This window comes from Solanum tuberosum, unplaced genomic scaffold, assembly GCF_000226075.1.
Source record: "Solanum tuberosum cultivar DM 1-3 516 R44 unplaced genomic scaffold, SolTub_3.0 scf00093, whole genome shotgun sequence".
NCBI lineage: Eukaryota > Viridiplantae > Streptophyta > Magnoliopsida > Solanales > Solanaceae > Solanum > Solanum tuberosum.
Genome location: NW_006239018.1, coordinates 1,571,229 through 1,591,984, shown reverse-complemented (window position 1 = coordinate 1,591,984; position 20,756 = coordinate 1,571,229). Strand labels below are relative to the sequence as shown.

General features: G+C 35.6%; 2 protein-coding genes across 5 annotated transcripts in view; both read left to right on the top strand.

Annotated features, from left to right (window-relative positions):
* The first annotated feature begins 2,926 nt into the window (after positions 1–2,926).
* On the top strand, positions 2,927–14,323 carry LOC102597081 (integrator complex subunit 9). 4 transcript variants are annotated; one of them, XM_015308873.1, is made up of 12 exons: positions 2,927–3,057; positions 5,884–5,956; positions 6,048–6,428; positions 6,515–6,729; positions 7,292–7,609; positions 7,835–8,045; positions 11,304–11,396; positions 11,546–11,637; positions 11,825–11,942; positions 12,046–12,131; positions 13,385–13,436; positions 13,515–14,323. In XM_015308873.1, the coding sequence occupies exons 2-12, from the start codon at positions 5,948–5,950 to the stop codon at positions 14,028–14,030; spliced, it is 2,091 nt and encodes a 696-aa protein (XP_015164359.1). In that variant the 5' UTR covers positions 2,927–3,057; positions 5,884–5,947; the 3' UTR covers positions 14,031–14,323. The 4 variants fall into 4 exon arrangements, with proteins under 4 accessions (XP_015164359.1, XP_015164361.1, XP_015164360.1 ...); XM_015308875.1 differs by lacking the exon at positions 2,927–3,057 and adding an exon at positions 3,676–4,218; XM_015308874.1 differs by lacking the exon at positions 2,927–3,057 and adding an exon at positions 3,676–4,353.
* Positions 14,324–18,122: 3,799 nt separating this feature from the next.
* Positions 18,123–20,756, top strand: part of LOC102596754 (SWI/SNF complex subunit SWI3A) — a 14,224-nt gene continuing 11,590 nt past the window's right edge. The window contains exons 1-2 of the mRNA XM_006347560.2: positions 18,123–18,326; positions 18,415–19,010. Of these exons, the coding sequence (XP_006347622.1) occupies positions 18,254–18,326; positions 18,415–19,010 (669 nt within the window). The 5' untranslated portion in view covers positions 18,123–18,253. The remainder of the gene's footprint in view (positions 18,327–18,414; positions 19,011–20,756) is intronic.

Below are 20,756 nucleotides of genomic sequence, written 5' to 3'. Positions count from 1 at the left end.
TATATATATATATATATATATATATATATATATATATATATATATATATATATATATATATATATATATATATATATATATATATATATATATATATATATATATATATATATATATATATATATATATATATATATATATATATATATATATATATATATATATATATATATATATATATATATATATATATATATATATATATATATATATATATATATATATATATATATATATATATATATATATAGATTTCAAAATACATTCAAAGTTTATATATGGGGAGAAATTGACATTTCTTTAGTAGTATTATTATTTACTTCACTCAATTTTGTAAACAAATATATCCAACAAAATTTTTAAAAAAATATCAATACAAAAATGTCACCAATAGTCTTTCCTTTTGAGGTTATGAACATAAATGATGGACAACATTTAAGTATGATTTTTCTCTTAAATATTCATACTTGAAATTTAGTATGTGCATGACACTAATAAGGATTACCATAAATATTTCAATATTTTATCTTTATACGTAATCTATCTTTTACCAATTAATATTTGAGTAAGACTATCACAGAGAGGTAATTCTACAAAAAAAAGGTACTTTATTGTTATAACGAATGATGGTTAAATTGAGGTTTGAGTGTATGCCATTTATTTAGCTTGACCAATTCTTTGTTTTATATATACATATATATTTCAGTGGCATAATTTTTAATTTTAATATATGAACAACATCACCTTTGGTGAAAAATATTTCATTTCTTTAAGTTTCTACCTTATATTTGTAGAATTGTAGTCTTCTCCTTTTTCATGCCACATACATATCATATAGTTGTTGCCTAATGAAAGTATCTAGTATCTTATAGAAGTTATATCGTGATATAAACTATTAAACTATTAATAGATGAATAAAATTTAAAATATTGTTTATAGAGTCTTTAATTTAATTTGAGATTATTTTACGATCAATCACTATTTTCTTATCTATTTTTGTATAGCTAACAAGGAGTGTATCTTGTGACATAAAATTTTCTCAAATTAAAATGAACACAAAATAATAGGAAAAAAAATAATATGAAACGATACATAGACAATGAAGAAGGAAGACGAAAATATATGTTCATGCTATATTCACTATAGTGTTCCATTTGATTAAAATCTCTTGTCACCAACACTTTACTTTCTTCGTTCATTTTTACTTACATATATATTAAAAAATAATTATTATCATGTCTATATTATCATATTATAAGTAAAAGTGAAAATCTATTTTGAAATAATGGATTTAACATCAAAACTAATGATTCAATGGACTACGTTGATGCCCGTTGTTTTAGCAAAATCAGAAAGAAACTGTTTCATTTGAGGGTAAAAAAGCTAAAAAATAAAAAACCAAAGAAGAAATATCTTACCCAAATCATATGACATTTTTCATATTTGTTTATTATTATTGTCTTTTCCACAACTTTTCGTCACAGTTAACTCATGGAAATCATAAGAAAAAATACAAATGTGAATTTATGAAGGATTTGCTACAATTTGTTCACCAACTCTTTCTTATATGGTACCTCATATTTCGTTGAATTTTGAACTTAATCAACTGTTGCAAATAACCCTAAGATTTTTTAAGAAGAAGAAGAATATAAAACTTTAAAAAATTGTAGTTTAAAAGTGAGAAGAAACCCTCTATTTATAGCTAACAAATAGTAGTATGAATATGTGTTAATTGTTCCTTATCAGAAAAGTTACAACCTTTTGAAAAAGTCACTGCTCATCGGAAAAATCAGAGAGAAGGCCCAAAATAGTCCCTCATCCTTGGGTTAAGACGCAAAGTCATCCTTGAGTTTTCACATGGAGCACTAATAGTCCCTCATGTTTGCAATATTGGTGCACTTTTGGTCCTCCCCTAAACTTTTGCCTATTTTTAACATTAATTTTTTCCACAATTTTATGTAAGGAATGTCCAATCGTTTTTTATATATTTAGTAGAAATAATAACTCTATGTGAGAGAAGGTGAGAAGAAGAACACCTTGTTGTGTTCAGTAGAAATATTACTACAGCTAAACTAAGAACATCTTAACATATGAAGTTGCAAGAGAAGAAAATTTTGTACTATTGCACGTGAAATCGTCGTGATGAACCTCTCGACTTTACCTGCCATACGATTTTTACTAAACAAAATAAAGTGTTTTTCTTCTCACATGGAGTTATTATTTCTACTAAATATATAAAATGACGATTGAACATTCCATACATAAATTATGGATAAAATCAATGTTAAAAAATAGGCAAAATTTTGGAGAGGATCAAAAGTGCACCAATATTGCAAACATGATGGACTATTAATGCTCCATGTGAAAACTCAAGGATGACTTTGAGTCTTAACCCAAAGATGAAGGACTATTTTGGGCCTTTTCTCGAAAAATCACAACCTTTTGCAAAAGTCACAACTCATCGGAAAATGCACAACTCTTTCGGAAAAGTCACAACCCTTCAAAAAAGTCGCAACCTTTTGGAAAAGTCACATCTCTTTGAGAAAATCACAATCCTTTAATATGAAAGGGTATCTACTTTTAATACAATAAAAATAATTAAATTGAATATGTTTAATTGGGGATATTATAATAATTCAACATTCAGTTTAGGAGTCATGCTTTTAAGGTAGTATGATATAGATATAGATAATGTCTCGGAAACAACGGCTGACGGATGTTTTTTGTTTTAAAAAGATTATGCATTAATTTAAAGATAATTACTTTTAAATATAACTTTTTTGACAAGAAATATTAAGTCACACTGACACATACGCACACTACACTAATTTTTTATTGAATATTTGGAACTACACCTATATGTATATAAGATTAATTGCTCAAATTTTTGGCGCGCTTTTAATTATTATTTATTTATTTATTTTAAGAAAACCTGATGCCCTGATTGAGAATTGGGATTAAAGCCCTAGTACCAAAGACAGTAAGTTCTCGGGTTCACTGCTCTCGTTGCCGGTCGCCGGTTGCCTGTTGCCGTCAACTCTATTCACGGCTACTACGGTACGTTCCCTCTCTCTCTCTCTCTACACATTTTTTTCTTCCAGAGTTCTATTAATCTTTTGTTTTAATAATCTATGATTGCAAAGGTTTGGTTTTTTGTTGAGAGTACAATTAAGTAAATAAAAGTGTGTTCTCTCTTTAACAATTGCTTGACTATTTGTCCCTGTTAGAGTTGTTCCAGAAATGTCTGCGATTGAGTAAATAGCTCTACGAACGAACGGATCATGGTCACACACTTCAATAGTTTAATGTAATGTTCTATAGTGGTATGGTTCATTGGATAATATGGAGTATCTATGATTAAGTTTTGGTATAAATTTATACTTTGTTTCGTTCAAGTTATAAATTTCTCCCGGGATAACAGGATAAATTTATACCTTCAACCAAATAACAAAGTATTTTGATCCAGGATATCTCAATTTATCCCATTTAACTAGGTGTTATTTTATCCCGCCTCTCACGTGGGATGGGATAATTTAGTTCGCAAACCAAACAACCCTTAGAGAATTTGAGGATGTTTAGTTTGTGTTGTTATTGAGATTCTATCAAGCAGATTCGTAGCTCTAATTGTATGCATCTATCTAGTTGGTTACTTTTTCTTGTTTTCCTTATTACAACTTAAAAGTTAACAGTTCCATTTTTTTTTGAACTGTTTTCTTATTTTATAATTCAGTCTGAAAATGAAGTTTATCATGAATGACTTGCGGAGTCAAATGAATGCTTAATGTTTTTACAATTGCATTCCGCCTTTATTTTGTTGGGGTAAGCATGACTGCATGGGTTTATTGGTGATTTCACGTTCCAAAATAAACCCCAAAGACACATTTTGATACATTGAACATGCTTGTCACAAAACCAAAATTAATATCTCGCTAGATTTTTTTCCTGATAATTTCTCGCTAGCTCACCATATAAACCAACTTAATTGGAAATTCAAATAAACGAAATATTGAACCCTTTTCAGCTATTCCCTGAAAAAAATAATTCCCCACCCCCTCTTTTGGCTCATTTCTCTCCTCTTTGTTCCCATTCAGAACCCTTTCACCCTCTCTCCGTCGGAGTTCACCAAGTTCAGTGCTGCCAACCAAATACTGGCAGATTATTGTTGATTTTAAGTGAAGATAATGTTCATTCAACTTCAGCATCTTCCCTGGTTTTGTGGTACTCATTTTGTCCGAGAAAAAAAGCCCTATAACAGCAAAATCACCATTTCCTGATTCCCCTTCAAAATTGTCTGTTTTTAGGAGATATTTAAACTAATCTAGGCTCTAGAATGTTTGTCTAAATTGTTTTGAGGTATGAGCATGATAAATATGGGGTGTGTATTTCAGATTCTGGTTGAAACTTTCTGCCATGTTTTTTGGGGACAATATGTGTGAAACAATACCTCAAGTCTCTATTTCGCTTAGGATAACAAAATGCGAAACTGATTTTCCGTCTAGGAGTTCTGCAAGGATGTGTGTTCTGGAGATTCATTTATAAGCATCTTGCAGTGTATATTTTGTGTAATTGTTATTGCACTTCCCTTTTTTGTTTGCTAAATAGCTGATGTAAATGCATGCCGCCTGAAAGTTCACCTCTCATAGCAGTATTTTATATAGATTAAAGCCATCCAAAAAGAAGGATTCTCTATTTGCTGATGTTCTTTTGACTTGAATAAACCAAACATGAGTGTAATGTAATCCCACCAAAATTTGAATAATAATCTCTGTATATTTTTCAAAGGGTGGGGGAGAGTTTCCAATGCTTAAGCTCTACACATTTCTATTCAGATTGATAGGCCAAATTTTCTGTTGGATTCAAGGAATCCCAAAGTTCACTATCCTTAAGATTTTCTGCTGATGGACACAAATAGAGCACACGACCAAGGAAAAAAAGGCAATGAAAAACATAGTAGAGGTTTCATAGCTTAGTATCCATAGCAAATAAGAAGAAAATTAGTAGAGCATCTATATGGTATACCATTTTATACTATTGGAGGATTGATCAGTATACTTCGAAGGGTCAATTCTGAATTTCAAAAATTCCAAGTGTAAATGCGGGCTTTATAAAAAAGTGAAGAAAAAGAAGAGAGTGAAACCATGGACTCATGGGGCATTACATCAGCAACAACAATGAGATAGGAAAAAACAGGATAATTGTAGAATGAAATCAGTGATATGAAGGAAGTGATCCTTTTATTTAGATTTTTGGTTCAACTGGTTGTTTATATCTGCAATTTTTTGTGGTATTCTGTTGGGTGCAAGGAGACCGCCAAATCAGTACTTCTTCCAATGCCTGCTCCCTTTTTGATAGGGACTTTCTTACTGGTAGTAGGTATGGACTTAATTTCCTCCATCAACTGTGCACCCAATAAACTTGTTCGCTTAACAGGGAATACAAAGAGGTTTGAAAGATCTAATCCTCCTAGTATTAAAACAAAAGATCCATATTGCTGCTTTCATGTAGCTTGTGCCATTCTTGCTCACCCAAGGTTGTTGCGTGGAGGTCAATGAAATGAATTGAGAATCATGAGGTCTCAGGTTCAAATCCCAACGAAGGCAAATACATTAGGTGATTTCTTGCCATCTGTCTAAGCCTTGGTGGATAGAGTTACTTGGTACCTTTGCTGATGGAGGTAGCAAGTATCTTGTGGAATTAGTAGAGGTACGGGCAAGCTGGCCCGGACACTACTGTTATCAAACAGAAAGAGTAGTTTCTGCTGTTCTTGGTTTTGAACTGACTGTTCCTGGAATCATGAGCTGCCACTACTTTATACTACTTTTTTTATACTACCTTTTAGTGTTATTAAGTTCCTTTTTTTCCTATTATTTTTTTCTTTTATAGGCTGATATCCTTTGGAACATTAAGATATCCTGGTTGCTGAGAAACTTTAGCACTCTTCAATTCCATGAAGTTTGTAAGTCTCTTCCCTTCTCTGCATATTTGCCGTGCCTGCATATAATTGTAGTACATACTGACATCATGTTCATGGAATCCAACATTTGCAGACATGTTTAAGTGAGGGCAGGGGCTACTATTTCCCACCATGCCACATAGTTAATATATGTGGTTTCCAGGTGTTACTTGACTGCCCTTTGGACCTTTCAGCCCTAGCTGTATTTTCTCCCCTACCAATTGTTATTTCTTCCCTGCTTGATGAGAAAGCTTCTATTCATAGCGGCCAAAGTTCATCAAATTCAGAGTCTGTAAGACAGGAAGTTTCGGAGCTTCTTCATTCCAAAAATTTGATACAGGCTGAGCCTTGGTATAAAACTGTGAAAAGTTTGCAGCTTTGGAGTATTTATTCCATAGATGTGGTACTAATCTCAAGTCCTATGGGTATGCTAGGGTTACCTTTTCTTACCCGCCTCAAAGACTTCAGAGCAAAGGTGATAGAAAGGATATTTTCTTGCATTTATAAATACAATGAACCTTATGCTGGTAAATGTTTTTTTTAATGTGGTTATCTCATTAGATATATGCAACAGAAGCAGCTTCCAGACTAGGGAAACTGATGATGGAGGACCTTATTTCCATGCATATGGAGTTGAGACAATTCTATGGACCTGAAGAATCTGGTTGCCCTCAATGGATGACATGGGAAAAACTTGAACTACTTCCTAGGGCACTAAAGGATATTGTTTTAGGCAGTGAAAGGACAGAGCTCGGTGGATGGATGTCCATATACAGGTAACACTTCTTATTTCATTTAATTGAAAGATCTATTTTGTCACATTTCTTGTGATTCATCAATTAGTGTGTTCCAACTTACTAGAACTAGTCTGCTACTTGCACCTATGTTTTAAAATGCTAGCTGTGCTTTTTTTTTTTGTAGGATGGACTTGGATGTAAATGTTCTAGGTGATACAAACACAGAGAAATAACGTACCTTAAAAAAATGAGGAACACATGATTCAGGGATCTCATAATTTTTTCCACCAATGCAAGCACACACTATTTTCATCCTAAATTCGATATACTAGTTTAAGTCATAGTCTTCAATTATTTCTATGAACTTGAGGATATGCTTTTGCAAATGAGTTGTCTGCTCAATAGAGTGGGCATTACACTGCGACATGAAAATAGTATTGATTTTCAGCTTGGGATAAGAGTGGAAAGTATGTAGCAGTCAGTCCCAGTCTGGTGCTCATAGCCAGTTGTCAAAAATGAAAAAGGAAACAGAGAAACTAAGTTCTATGTGTTTGTTATGGTTTGATGCTTGTTGATCCGCAAGTAATAAGAAAAATTTCAGTGCAGCTGATATGAAGGGTTGCATGGAGAAGGTTCAATTCCTTAAGTATGCTGAAGAAGCCTACTATAATGGCTCATTGACCATAAAAGCATTGAGTTCTGGTTTAGAGATAGGTGCTTGTAATTGGAATATTCTAAGTCCAAAAGGAAACATTATTTATCTTTCTGGCTCTGTTTTTGCATCAGCAACTGCAACCAGTTTCGATTACAAAGCTCTTGAAAGAAGTGATGTTCTATTATATTCAGACTTCACAGCCTGCAATGATGTTGATGGTGAAAAGAATGATTTCCCTCCTGCTACTGGCAGTTCCTATTCAAGGTACATTCCTTTTGTATTATATGAAATATTATATACTACTGAAGCTGTCCGGCATGCATATGTGAGATAAGATTTATAGGCTAGGTTTTTTCTCTTTTTCCTTTCAAAGATTATCTTCTCCTGTTCTCCATCCATCGTTTGGTTCATCTTTATTCATCTTCCTCCATACCATTACATATTTTCTGGAAGGGAAGTAATGATCTTTGAAACTTGGCACACGTGCAGTAATATTGGTAGTTGTTGGGAAACAATACCTGAATCATGGCTTGATTCAGATGAGTACTCTGAAGAGATGGAAAAAGTATCTTTTATATGTTCTTGTGCGTTGGACACTATTAGTGATGGAGGATCAGTCCTTATTCCCATTGGACGGCCCGGAGTCATGTTGCAGCTGTTGGAGAACATATCACTTTCACTAGAATCTTCAAATTTAAAGGTATGTTGTAAGATTGCATGTTTGTGCAGTTATATCAATTCTTCAACAAGTGATTAGGTGATTGTCACATCAATTTACGCTAGAAGATCGGTATTTTTAGCCAAAAAACAGTACCAAGATTGTGTTCCTTAGACCCCTTTTCTTGCAGTATCGGGGTGGAAAATGCAGATAGTGCTGAGAATTTTCACCTTGAGAAGCATAAAGTGGAATAATATTCAAGTTATACATGATAAGGATTAGATATATTATTCTGACTTGAAAAGAAAAGGAAAGATAGATTGTTTGCTGCCATTTTTACTAGTTCGAAAAGAATTATATCTAGAATGCAGAAGAGCAATTTACTGCTTGAAAGGAAGCAACTGTGTTTATAATAAAATAGCAGAGTATTTTTTAGGAATATCTTTCCTGATTGATGCCTCCTATTTTTTTGCTTACAATTATGTAAAGATTGTTTTAGACCACAAATTTCAAAAGACTTTTTTTCTTAAACACTGTGCCAAGTTAAAGGGTGCCACATAAAATGGGACTGAGGGAGTGTAAAATATTTGTAACAATTATGTTAGTCAAGTGTACACTATCTTAACTATTACTATTTCCTATCAAGAATCTCAACAATTATGAAGCAGGTGTACATGCCAAGGATAGAGGTAGACGGAGAATTATCCCGGGGGCTATCTGGTGGGCTGTTTGGAAAGAAAGGAATTCAAGATGTTTTGAGAGCATAGAGAACAATGTGCAGAAAGTTAAACTAAATTGCATTTTACTTTTAGTCTTTTGGTGTAATCAATTATACTCTAATGACACTGTCTCTATGATTGATGTGTTAGACTCAATTTTAGACGTAGAGAAGTTGAAATCAGGAGTACTCTTGTATATAAGGTTACAGTACGACCCATGTACTGTTTTGTGATATAATACAAAGTTACCAAGTTCAAAAAGAATCTCAATAATTAGGAAACTTGCCTTTGTTTGATGTAACTCAAAAATCCTATGTAAGTGTTAGAATAGGGATAGGTTTATACAATCCTATTAGAATAGGAATAGGTTTATACAATCCTATTAAAATAGGAATATGTTTATACAATCCTATTAGAATAAGAATAGGAATAGAAATAGAAATAGGAATACTAAATAGTATCCTACTTGGTAAAGGATTGTATTCTAGGGTCTATAAATAGGGTCTCAATGTAATAATGTAAACAACAACAATTCAATAATATTCTTTTTCAATATTTTTCACATGGTATCAGAGCCTACGATCTTGGTAAAGAATCAAAGAGCTTCCACTGCCGGCGGGTGGCTATTACCCATATATGCTACCCGTCTGGCCAATGATTATGTTAACAAAAGTAAGACTAATGATACATGCATGAACCCCATATTCAAGGGAAGAAACTTAGACAAACATGTCACCGTGCATCAATTTCCGGTGACTTTCTAGGGCTGTTTTGTGTCAACCCCATATCCGTCGGTATTTGTGTAGCACCGTGCCATCTTTCCGGTGATTACTTTTTCATATTTAATTTATGTAGCATCGTGCCATCTTTTCGGTGACTACTTTCTCATATCTAATTTGTGTAGCACCGTGTGATCTTTCCGGTGACTACTTTTTCATATTTGATTTGTGTAGCACCATGCCATCTTTTCGGTGACTACTTTTTCATATTTAATTTGTGTAGCACCGTGCCATCCTTCCGATGATTTTTTTTATTTATTGTATATCTGATTTGTGCAGCACCGTGCATCTCTCCAGACTACTTTTCATATTTAGTTTGCGTAGTACCGTGAAATTTTACGAACTACTTTCTCATATCTGAGTTGCATAGCACCGTGTGTCTTTTCAGTGACTCCTCAGACTTGATTTGCGTAGTTTCATTCGTCTTTCCGGTGACTCCTCAAATCTGATTTGTGTAGGGTTGTGCCATCAATCCAACCTTTCCTATATAATTTCTATTTTCTAGTTGGGGCGTCCATCATTTCGACCCTACCCATATTATTTCTCTTTTTCAATAGGGTTGTGCCATCAATCCAACCTTTCCTATATAATTTCTATTTTCTAGTTGGGGCGTCCATCATTTCGACCCTACCCATATAATTTTATTTTTTAGATTGTGACCACTTTCGGCCATCAAATCTAATACTCCAGCGTATGAGCATGTTCCGGCCAATTTTGCGGTGACTTTCTTGTTTAATATTGATTCATCTATTAATTCCAACATGATCCATATACTTTATACTAGATTTTGAGCACTTTGTTGCTCAGGTGGAGTTTAGTAGCCTTGTATGTCGATTATGTGAGTCACTCTATGGTCTGAAACAGTCTTTGCAAGTTTGGTTTGGGAAGTTCAACACTGTAATTTTATCACTCTGTGTTTTATCGGCATTATGCATCAAATTCAATATTTCATGAGAAGACCAAGCACATTGAGATTGATTGTCAATTTTGTGAAGTAGAGTGATCAACTTGCAAATATCTCACCAAGCCCCTCATCGGTCCTCGTATTAATTACATTTGTAACAAGCTAGGTACATGAATTGTATGCACTAACTTGAGGGGGAGTGTTAGAATAGGAATAGGTTTATACAATCGTATTAGAATAGGAATAGAAATAGAAATAGGAATACTAAATAGTATCCTACTTGGTAAATGATTGTATTCTAGAGTCTATAAATAGGGTCTCAATGTAATAATGTAAACAACAACAACAATTCAATAATATTCTTTTTCAATATTTCTCACAATAAGTATTTATGTTGTTAGCCAAATACTTCAACAATTTTTTTTCTTTTTTTCTTTTCATCTTAATAATTTATTGGAATTTGAGTTCAACGATCTCCAGGAATTTTCTGAAACATGAGACTATCTTTTCTTAATCGGTATGAAAATTGAGTTTACTTTTAGTGAGGGGAGATCCATAGCATTTGTCCCCATATCTTCCAGTGCGGTTTGTTGGACTTGCTATTGGAGATATAAATTCAGAGTTAATATTAATTGTAATCCTGATAGTGTGAAGGAATGAGCATCGAGAGACTTTGTCTCCCAGATATTAGATGCACTTGTGGACAATTGCCATCCGTTGTGCAAAAAGTTAGTTTTGAATCTGTCTCTGATCAATGCACATGGACAAGAGTCCTCCAATTCTTAAGTTTTGCTTTGTTTTCGTATCTAATTTTAGTACAGTTGGTTGTGGATACCTAACTTTGCGTCAGATGAAATATGTTTTTCATGTATATAAACTGGATGTTTGTGTGCTGTAGGTTCCTATATACTTTGTTTCTTCTGTGGCGGAAGAGTTGTTGGCATTTTCCAATATCATACCTGAATGGCTGTCCAGTCAACTGCAAGAAAGAGTACTACATTAACTGATTATCACTATGAATCTTGTGATTTTAATCCTTTGCTGTTAAAACAGAAGTCACAAGTCACTGTTACCATCTTTTTTTTAAAGTCACAAGTAGAGATAATGTATTTCCTTTTGTTTTATGTTGTGGATCCACAGTTTTGTTCTGGGCAACCACTATTCACGCATATTCAGCTGTCAAACGAGAAAAAGCTCTTCGTATCTCCTGCAATACATTCATCAAAATTCCTGTAAGATATACTCTGTCCCCTCATGTCAAGATATAAGCTAAAGAAATAAGCACAGTAACCTGCTTAAGAAGCTTGCCGTAGACAGTATTTTATCGTTATTACACTTTTCTATCCTTTTACATCTTTTGACTTCATTGTTGTCTGTGACTGTCAACATCATTGGCATAGTCTAATGTTATGTGTTTAGAACAAGTTGGCAGGAACCTTGCATAGTATTCTGTCCTCACTGGAGTTTGCGACTTGGCCCTGTTGTCCATCTCCTTCAACGTTGGTGTGCAGATCCTAACTCGTTGCTTATCATTGAGGTGCCTAACTGCTATATGATTTTTCATATTTTCAGATCTTATGCACCTGGTTGTTTGACTAATGTGAGGCTTGACTATATTTTTAATGTCTCACATTTCACAGGAAAGAGCTGATATCAAGTTGGCTTTGTTGCCTTTTGAGCCAATGTCAATGAAGGTCCTTCAATGTTCATTCATCTCTGGAATAAAGTAAGCTTACTCTTTTTGATCCCCTATCTCATGTGTGGCAGACAGCACACTCTTTATAGGTTTGGTGCTATATGTGTAGTTTATTCACTAAATTTGCAACTAGGATTAAGAGGTGCCTTATGAAAAAGAAGCAGATAAAGGATGTTTGTTGGAAAAGTAGAGAATGTTTGATCGAAAGTCACTTTACTGCTTACCATATGATTATCTTTTCTAGGAACTTTATAGTAGAGTTTTGGAATTAATGAAGAACCATTAGATTGCGCTCCTGGATGGTTTAGGAACCGATCCCTTTTAGTGTGAGTTGATTTATCCAGCAAACAATAAAGTTGAAATGTTTACTGGTTTATTTCTCATTTAAAGGAGTCTGGGGAGGTGGTATAGTGGTTTAGTCATTTTCTCTACAGAGTAGTGGTTAGACCAATTTTGTTGCAAGGGGTAGAGTGTTGACTAGTCAAGAACTCCTATGTTCAGAAGATGCAAGTTGCAGAAATGAGTATGCTAAGATGGATATGTGGGCATACTTGGAACGATGAAATTAGGAATGAAGATATCTGGGACAACATGGAAGTGGCCTCCGTGGTGGACAAGATGAGGGAAGCAAGGTTGAGATGGTTTGGGCGTGTGAGGAGGAGATATGTAGATACCTCAGTGAGGAGGTGTGAGAGGTTGGATATATTGGGTATGAGGAGAAGTAGTGGCAGTCTAGAAAAAGTATTGAGGAGAGGTGATTAGACAAGACATGGCACAACTTCAGCTTATAGAGTACATGAGTGACATGACCTTAGAAGGGTGTGGAGGTTATGGATTAGGGTAGAAGGTTAGTAGGTAGTGGAGTGTTGTCTGACGTAGTATTAGCCTTATTCTTGTAGTGTATTGCTTTTGATTTCTATCATCATTTGTTTATTGTTTATTGTGTTTCGGTTATCGCATTATTTTGTTGTCTAATTCCTTATTAGTTGCTATGTTTTCTTCATTGTTGTTTTTTCCTTTTTCATACCTACCTTGTTTTGTTGTACTCGAGTTGAGGGTCTTCCAGAAACAACCTCTCTATCTCCACGAGGTAGGGGTATGGTTTGCATACACTCTACCCTCCTCAGGCCCCATTGTGAGATCTCATTGAGTATGTTGTATAATTATCAAGTTCACTCGAGTGATTGTTTCTATTTTATTTCAAGTAGGTACAGATCTGTAGCTCTTCAATTACCTTTCTGGCTCGTCTCATTACAAATACAAACTTCATTTTCTGTTTGCAGGCTAAAGAAAGCTATACCTTTACTAAAGATATTACAACCTAAACATGTGCTGGTAGGCTCTCTCTTCTGCTCTAAGAAACTGAACTGTTCAATATATTTCTATAACTTCTGCCTCTCTTGCTCTTTTCAGGTCCCTGAGAGTTTGAGGCCCCATATTAGCTGTTGGAACCCCAAATTTTCAGTCCATAGTTTCTCCGAAAATGAAACTGTAGTTGTGCCCAAGTTGAAAACATTTGCCGATATGGACATTGCCATGGACATGGCTTCTGAGCTGCTCATTGATACAAAAATGATACAGGGAAAAAATATTGCAAGATTAAAGGGAGAGTTGCTCATTGAGCAGGGAAAGTATCGGTGTGTTCTTAGAAACAAGCAAGTGCTTTCTTCACAAGTTAGGCCATTGCTATTTCTGGGTAGAGTTGACTTGGACTCCCTTCTGATGGCTTTAAAGAAGATGGGTATGAAAGTAGCTGCACAGCATGCCCAGAATACTGATGGATCAGAAAATGTATCACTTATATTCATCTCGGAGCCCAATGAAGCCTTGATAGAGGTTACATCAACTCAAACCACGATAAGTGTTGGTGATGAGACTACTGCTTCCCTGGTTTCTGAGGCTGTTCGTAGCACTTTAGTTTGTTTCTGATAAAAGATGGCACTTGTACATACCTAGATGCCAATGGTTTAAGAAGATTAACTAATTTTCAGTTTTGAGGAGAAAACGATTCATTTAACTGGGAATGGAGGTTGGGAGTTGTAACGAAGGGCAGTCTTGCAGCGTCTTTTTCCCCAGTCAAGCACTGGCCACTGCCCTGTTGATAGATACTGGAACAAAGAGAGTGCATGCATATTCTCTAATATTTGTACTATTGTTTTGGTGATACCTGTATCTCTTTGCGCCAAAAAAGAAGATTTTCTTAGAAAATGGATTTCTCGTTACCAAAGTTCTCGAATGAAAAATCAAAGACAGATTTGGGAAAACATAGATAAATGTGTCTTCCAATGAGGTTCTTAAATTTTTCCAGAAATGCCAATGAAACTGTTGAGATTGGAGCGATTGTCATGATAGTTCACATAAATTAAGTCTAAGTTTGACTAACCTAGTTCCAAAATGGTTTTAAATGATAAATTACACCTATCTGTCTACTGTTTTATATGACATTACATTCGAAAGCTAAAAAACATTGTTCTCAATTTACGATACCATACACGGGTAAATATAATCGTTTTATAGAAGTAGTGATTTGCGAAATCAAGAGGAGATGTGCACTATACAGAGTTGTTCCTCTGCAAAGACTATACCCAAATAAAACTAGTCTCTCATCCTTGTTTGTTAAAAATTCAAATTCTTAACTTGAAAAAGATCCAAACTCTATAGCTTAACACAATTTGTAAATATATAAATTTATTATAAAAAATAATGTTCAAATTGAGATGAAAAACTAAATGACTTGACCTGTTGACCATCCTATTTCAGAATACATATTAAGGTAAATAAATCAAACTAAGTTGCACGTTCATGCTTTAAAAATGTTGAATTTAATAGCTTTTCACGATGTATATAATATTTTTTATAGCCATTATGGAAGCTCCTAAAGAAAAAGGGGGTCTTTGTGTAATGACCCTCCTGGTCATTTCTGCATCTTGCCTTATATGTGTCGTTTAGAGCGTTTCTGTAGCGACCCCAAGTCATTTATGACTTGCTGGGACTGACAGTTCGGTCACCTTGCCGTTCGTTTGGTTATGGTGCGAGTTTTAGTGTTTTGTAGCTTATGAACCTTAAACGGTCATTTTTTATCAATAGTTCAAGAAGATGACCTCAGAATAGAATTCTGATGGTTCCATCAGCTCCGAAATGGCCAAATTAAGCTAGTAGCATAGTTGACACGAGTATTGAGGCCTTCGATGAGAGTTTGGATCATTAGGCGTTTTAACCTTTGAAATTTGGCCTAAGATTGACTTTGGTCAACATTCTTGGAAAAACGCGCTCGGATGAAAACTCCATTAGCGCAGTTAGCTTCGGAATGTTGAGTTTGGTCTAGAACGACCTTTCGTTCGACTCTCGAGGCTTCCGGACTCATTCCGTGCCCCTCGATGGATTTTGGTTAAAATGGCTTTTGGAAGTGGGACCCACTTTTTATCGAGATGACCTCTGATGGAAATTTTGACTGCGCCGTTGAGTCCGGAATGTCGAATTTAGTAGGGTAGCATATCTGTTTTTTTTTTATCGGGTACCAAACGAATTCCGAGCACCCGGTCGGAGACTTTGAAGAATTTAGCCAAAGCTGAGATCTGGTGCAGCTCTTTAGCGACCAGAGTTTGGGCCTTTAACGACCAGCTTTTGGGTTTTTAGCGACCAGTTTCGCCCTTTATAAAACCCCAACTTAGTTTTATTTCTCATTTTCTTAAAGTGCGATAACTTGAGCTTTGGAGCTCCAATCTGGGCAATTCAAAAGGCAAAGTTGTGAGATTTTTTGAGGACAACTCGTTGGTGAGCTCGGAATCTGATTTGGGGTCCCCGTTCGAGGTCCGAATTCAGCGATTCCTGAGTCTATTTTGAGGGGTTTTTCGAGGAGAGCGTTGTGGTGTTGTCGGAATTTACTGTAGACCGCCCGTTCTGCGTGGCAGCATTTCGAGGCAGTTCGGAAAGGAAGAGCTCCGGAGGAGTGATTTTGGGGGCACGCGTGATCGACCTACAGGTAGGCTACAACTTCATTCTCTTAAATTGAGCTCGAGAGTGTAAATGCATGTTGATTAGTTGGGATTTAGGGTTGGTAATTATTGAATCATGCATAGGTGTTTAGAAATCATGTTTCGGCCTCTTTCGAGAATTATCGAGTAACTGTGAGCATGCTATGTGTTACTAATTGACCCTTTTTGCTATGTGGAGTGCTTGAATGCTTGATTACTGTTTATCTGAAGCATGTTGGGCCTTAGTTTAGGTTTGAGTAGGGCTTGCCTTAGAAATACATGATTCGGATCTGATAGGCCTTAGTTTTACCCCGACGTCGCTTGGCCGACTTAGATCCCTGTAGACTGGTGTAGTAGACTTGAGTCTGATAGTTTGGGCATTAGTTAGACGATACGCTTGCTTCGACGATAGCTATCCTTATTTTCCCCGATGTTACAGCTTCACGAGTTAACGTCGGCGACACTAGTTCTGCTTCGCGATCTGAATTTGATTTTTGATTCGGTTCCAAGGACTTACATTGATTGGCTAAGTGTGGACGGTGCTCCACAGACATTTATGAGCATGGATCGATTGAGACTCTTTCAGCAGCTACATTGGTACCTTTATAGAGCATCCGTTAAGGTTCGGCCTCTATCGCCCAGATATTTATATAGAGCATCCGGTTTAAGGTTCGGCCTCTATCGCTCAGATACTTATATAGAACATCCGATTTAAGGTCCGGCCTCTATCGCTCAGATACTTATATAAAACATCCGGTTTAAGGTCCGACCTCTATCGCTCAAATACTTATACAGAGCATCCGGTTAGAGGTCCGGCCTCAGTTACTTGATATTTGTGATTGGTTACTTGGGTACTTTTGGTGAGCATCCGGTTCGAGGTCCGGCCTTCGTACTGTCAGATTCTACTCATTGGGGTTGAGGTTCTTCGCTTTTGGGTTCTCATATGCAGTTCTCTTTAGTTATAGTTATTCTGTGTACTCGTCGGGCTTATGGGGGTCCGTTCGAGTTTTAATTAAACCTGCACACGAGTGTACCTTCTGGGTTTATGGGGGTCCAGTTAGGTGTAGTTAGTTATAGATTACTTTAGTTAGTTCTTTTTACACTCGTGTGCATTCCATTGTTACTTTGATTTTTGCTCTTGACCTCTATTTGTGTTATTCCTTCTTTTCATATTGCCTTTACTTTTCAAGTTCAGTCGGCCTATGATTCTTACTGGGTACCTGCTGTTTTGGTACTCATGCTACACTCTGCATCTGTTTCGTGATGCAGGTCCGAACACCAGTGGCCAACGTTGATCTAGTTTGGAGTAGTCTTATCCGGAGACGGGGGTGAGCACATGACGTTTTGTGCTATTTCAGTCTCCATCTGTATATATAGACTTGTCTTTTACCTTTCGAGACAGTCCAGTCTCTGTGGTCCACTTTTGGGACTTGCACTCGTTTTGTCAGTAGCTCTGTACTAGTGACTTCCAGGTTCTGGGAGGGATCTTTATTTGTATTTATGTTTTGGGTTCCTTCCGCTTGTGTATATTGTTATCCTAAATTTTGCCTACTCTTGTTTAGTTTCTGCCCTCAGACCCATTACTTGTTGTTCCGGGTTACGGGTTGGCTTACCTACTGGTGGGTTATAGTAGGTGTCATCATGACTCGAGGAATCGGGTCATGACACTTTGCTACTTGTCTCTGTGATACTTCTTTCTTATACTTAAATCTCTATATGACTCATAATTTTTGTTATTTTTATATAACAAAAATGAAAATTGAAAAAATATAGCACTTTAAGATTTCGGAGGAACGTTTTGCTTTAAGATAAAATGTATTTTGATAATATAGTGTATGTATCGAAATTACGAATGTTACCGAATGATCATATGTAAGATTAATAAAATAGTTTAATCCCGTGCAAACCACATATAATTTACGTAGTTTTTAAATAATAATGGATGGATTTAAATGCCACATATCTTTCATTTAAGGGCCCTTATATGTTAGGCCAACGTCAACTTCAAATTCGATATCATGGTTAAATGTTAATTTTTTTTTATATAAACTCCGACTATATTTTAAATAGTGAGTCCTAAAAGGGCTATTTGTGCACTTCCTCTTCTGCTGGCTGCTAGCATCATTTTTACATGGTGAAATTCCTGGTCGCCACTCAACAAATGCAGAGGTTTTAACAATGGACACATCTCGCTTGTATAAATCCTCCAATGAACCCACTCACGACCTTTATACAATCCCTAGTTACACCAGTAAGTTAAACCCACAATTCCCTTCTCTCTCTATTTGTCTGAAAATGGCTCTAATTTCTGCATTTTTCTTTGTGTGAATTGAAAAAAGGTTGGTTTTCTTGGCAAAGCATACATGAGGTGGAAAGGCTTTCATTGCGAGAATTCTTTGATGGCAGTTCGATTTCAAGGACACCCAGAATCTACAAAGAGTACAGGGACTACATGATTACCTCATACCGTGAGGATCCGACTCGAAGGCTTTCGTTTTCGGATATCCGGAAGTGGTTGGTGGGTGATATAAGTGTGCTACACAAGGTGTTTACCTTTTTGGAGAAGTGGGGTTTGATTAATTTTGACCCTAGTAATGCTGAAACGCCGGCTGCTATTGACGCACCAGCGGAAGTGGATAAGGAGGATGAGAAGTGGAGGATTAGGGTTGAAGAAGGGGCCCCACATGGGGTTAGGGTTGTGGCAGCTCCTCATTCTTTGAAACCCCTTGCCCCGGTTCCTTCACCGGTTATCATAGGGGACAGAGGTGGTGGAAGGGGGAGGGGTGGTGGTACGGTGGATAATATACTAAAGTTTTCGCCTATGGCATCGTATTTGGATGTTTATGGGGAGTTGGTGGAGCAGCAGAAGAAGGAAAGTGTAGTCTGTGTGAGTTGTAAAGAACAGTGTGCTTCGGGTCATTATGAGTACATCAAGGTATTTTGTGAGTTAGCTTGTGCAATTTCTCTCCAATCTTTGCTCTTTTACTTATTTACTTGATTACTAGTTAATACTATGTTTTAATTGCTATAGAGTGATGGAAGCACAGTTTGGTGTTCAAGAAATAACCTTTTTAGCTCAAAATTGACACGAGAATTATATGATTAGGAATTAGAGCATGATATGGTGGATCCATTTGATTTTGTAAAAACATTGTGTATCCTGTGGACTTGGTAACTGGTTGTTTATTTTGTTTCTGTTTGCTTTTAGTAAGTGAGCCGTTGCAGAAAATCTTTGTTGAGAGGCCAGTGACAAAGTTTGTGAAAATGTATGGATAAGGACCCAAATTCTGTATCTTACGATGAGATGCAATGTATAGTTTGATTTTGAATTTTCTCTTTTCTGTAGGTCACTGTTGGAGCTATTGTATATATAACAAAAGACAAAAAGTTGTTGGGAGATCTACTAAGCTTTAACCTCTAGGAACTAAATACTCTCTGATAAAGCTTTCTTTATCAATGTTCCTTTAGTTTTAGAAAACCTTACAAGGTGCTGCCTCTTCAAATCATAGATCACGTTTCTTTGTTTTGCACTTGCTTGTCAGTTTCTTACTGTATTTTCCATCTGAGATCGTTTAATAAATAAGATGTGTATGTCAGTAAATTGATGATTTTCCAAGTTGATCGGTAGTATATGTTTTGTATAGAATTAAGGAAAAAGGCATAAGTACCTCTTGAACTATGACCAAAGTTCTACGGACACTCTTTATTTTTATAGTGGTCCTATTACCCCAGAACTATTTTAAAATTAATAAACACACCTTTGTAACGTATAGTCACATCTGTATTAAGCTGTGGATTACATGCACATGTCACATCATTTTATCCCTTTTATTTTTCATTTTTTTCTCGTTTCTTCTTCGTTCTTTGTTGCTTTCCTTTGACTGGTAGCAACAAAATCTACATGGAAGGCCCTCAAGCTTTCTCAGGCAGTTAAAACATCACCAAAATCAACTTTCTACTTTTTATTATCATTTCTATCTCCATTTTCGCTTCCAAATTAACTAAATCCTCACCCAAATTCATATCAAAGATCAGTCCTTAACAACCCAAGCGAAATGAATATCAAACTTTCTCTCGCATAACCCATTGTCTAGAGAAAGAAAAATAACTCAAACTTATCAAAGTAGTTAGAAAGGTTTTAGTTTGCTATTTCGAATGTGATCGAGAAGGATTCCATTTTTCCCGGTGGAGAGAAGGTTTTTTGTTAATGGAGTTTTGTGATTTGTCTATAGATCTGTGTTTCTTTTACTTTACATGTGTAACATTTTCTTAGAAGTGTGATTTGTATGTGTGTGAGAAAGAGGAAGATGATTAGTAGAACCAATAGATGGATAAAAGCCGGAAAAAATTTGATGACAACTTCTGTACGCGGTGAACTTGTGAGAAACTTAATTGTATTTCTAAAAAATGAGAACATAATAAAATTTGACTCATTCACAAAGAAAGAAAGGAAAATAATTAAGAAGATATCGACTTAAGTTGAATGCTAATCAATTTTGTGTACTAAATAGTTGTAAAAGTTGTCCAATTAAAATGGATATGTGCCCATATTTATCAGATTTTAACTTATTTTTCTCCTTTCACATGCCTCCAAGAGAGTGAGAACACTCTTTGTGCCACCTTAGCACCGTAGGATATATTTTGTTACACTTTAAAATAATTTGGGGGGGGGGGGGGGCAA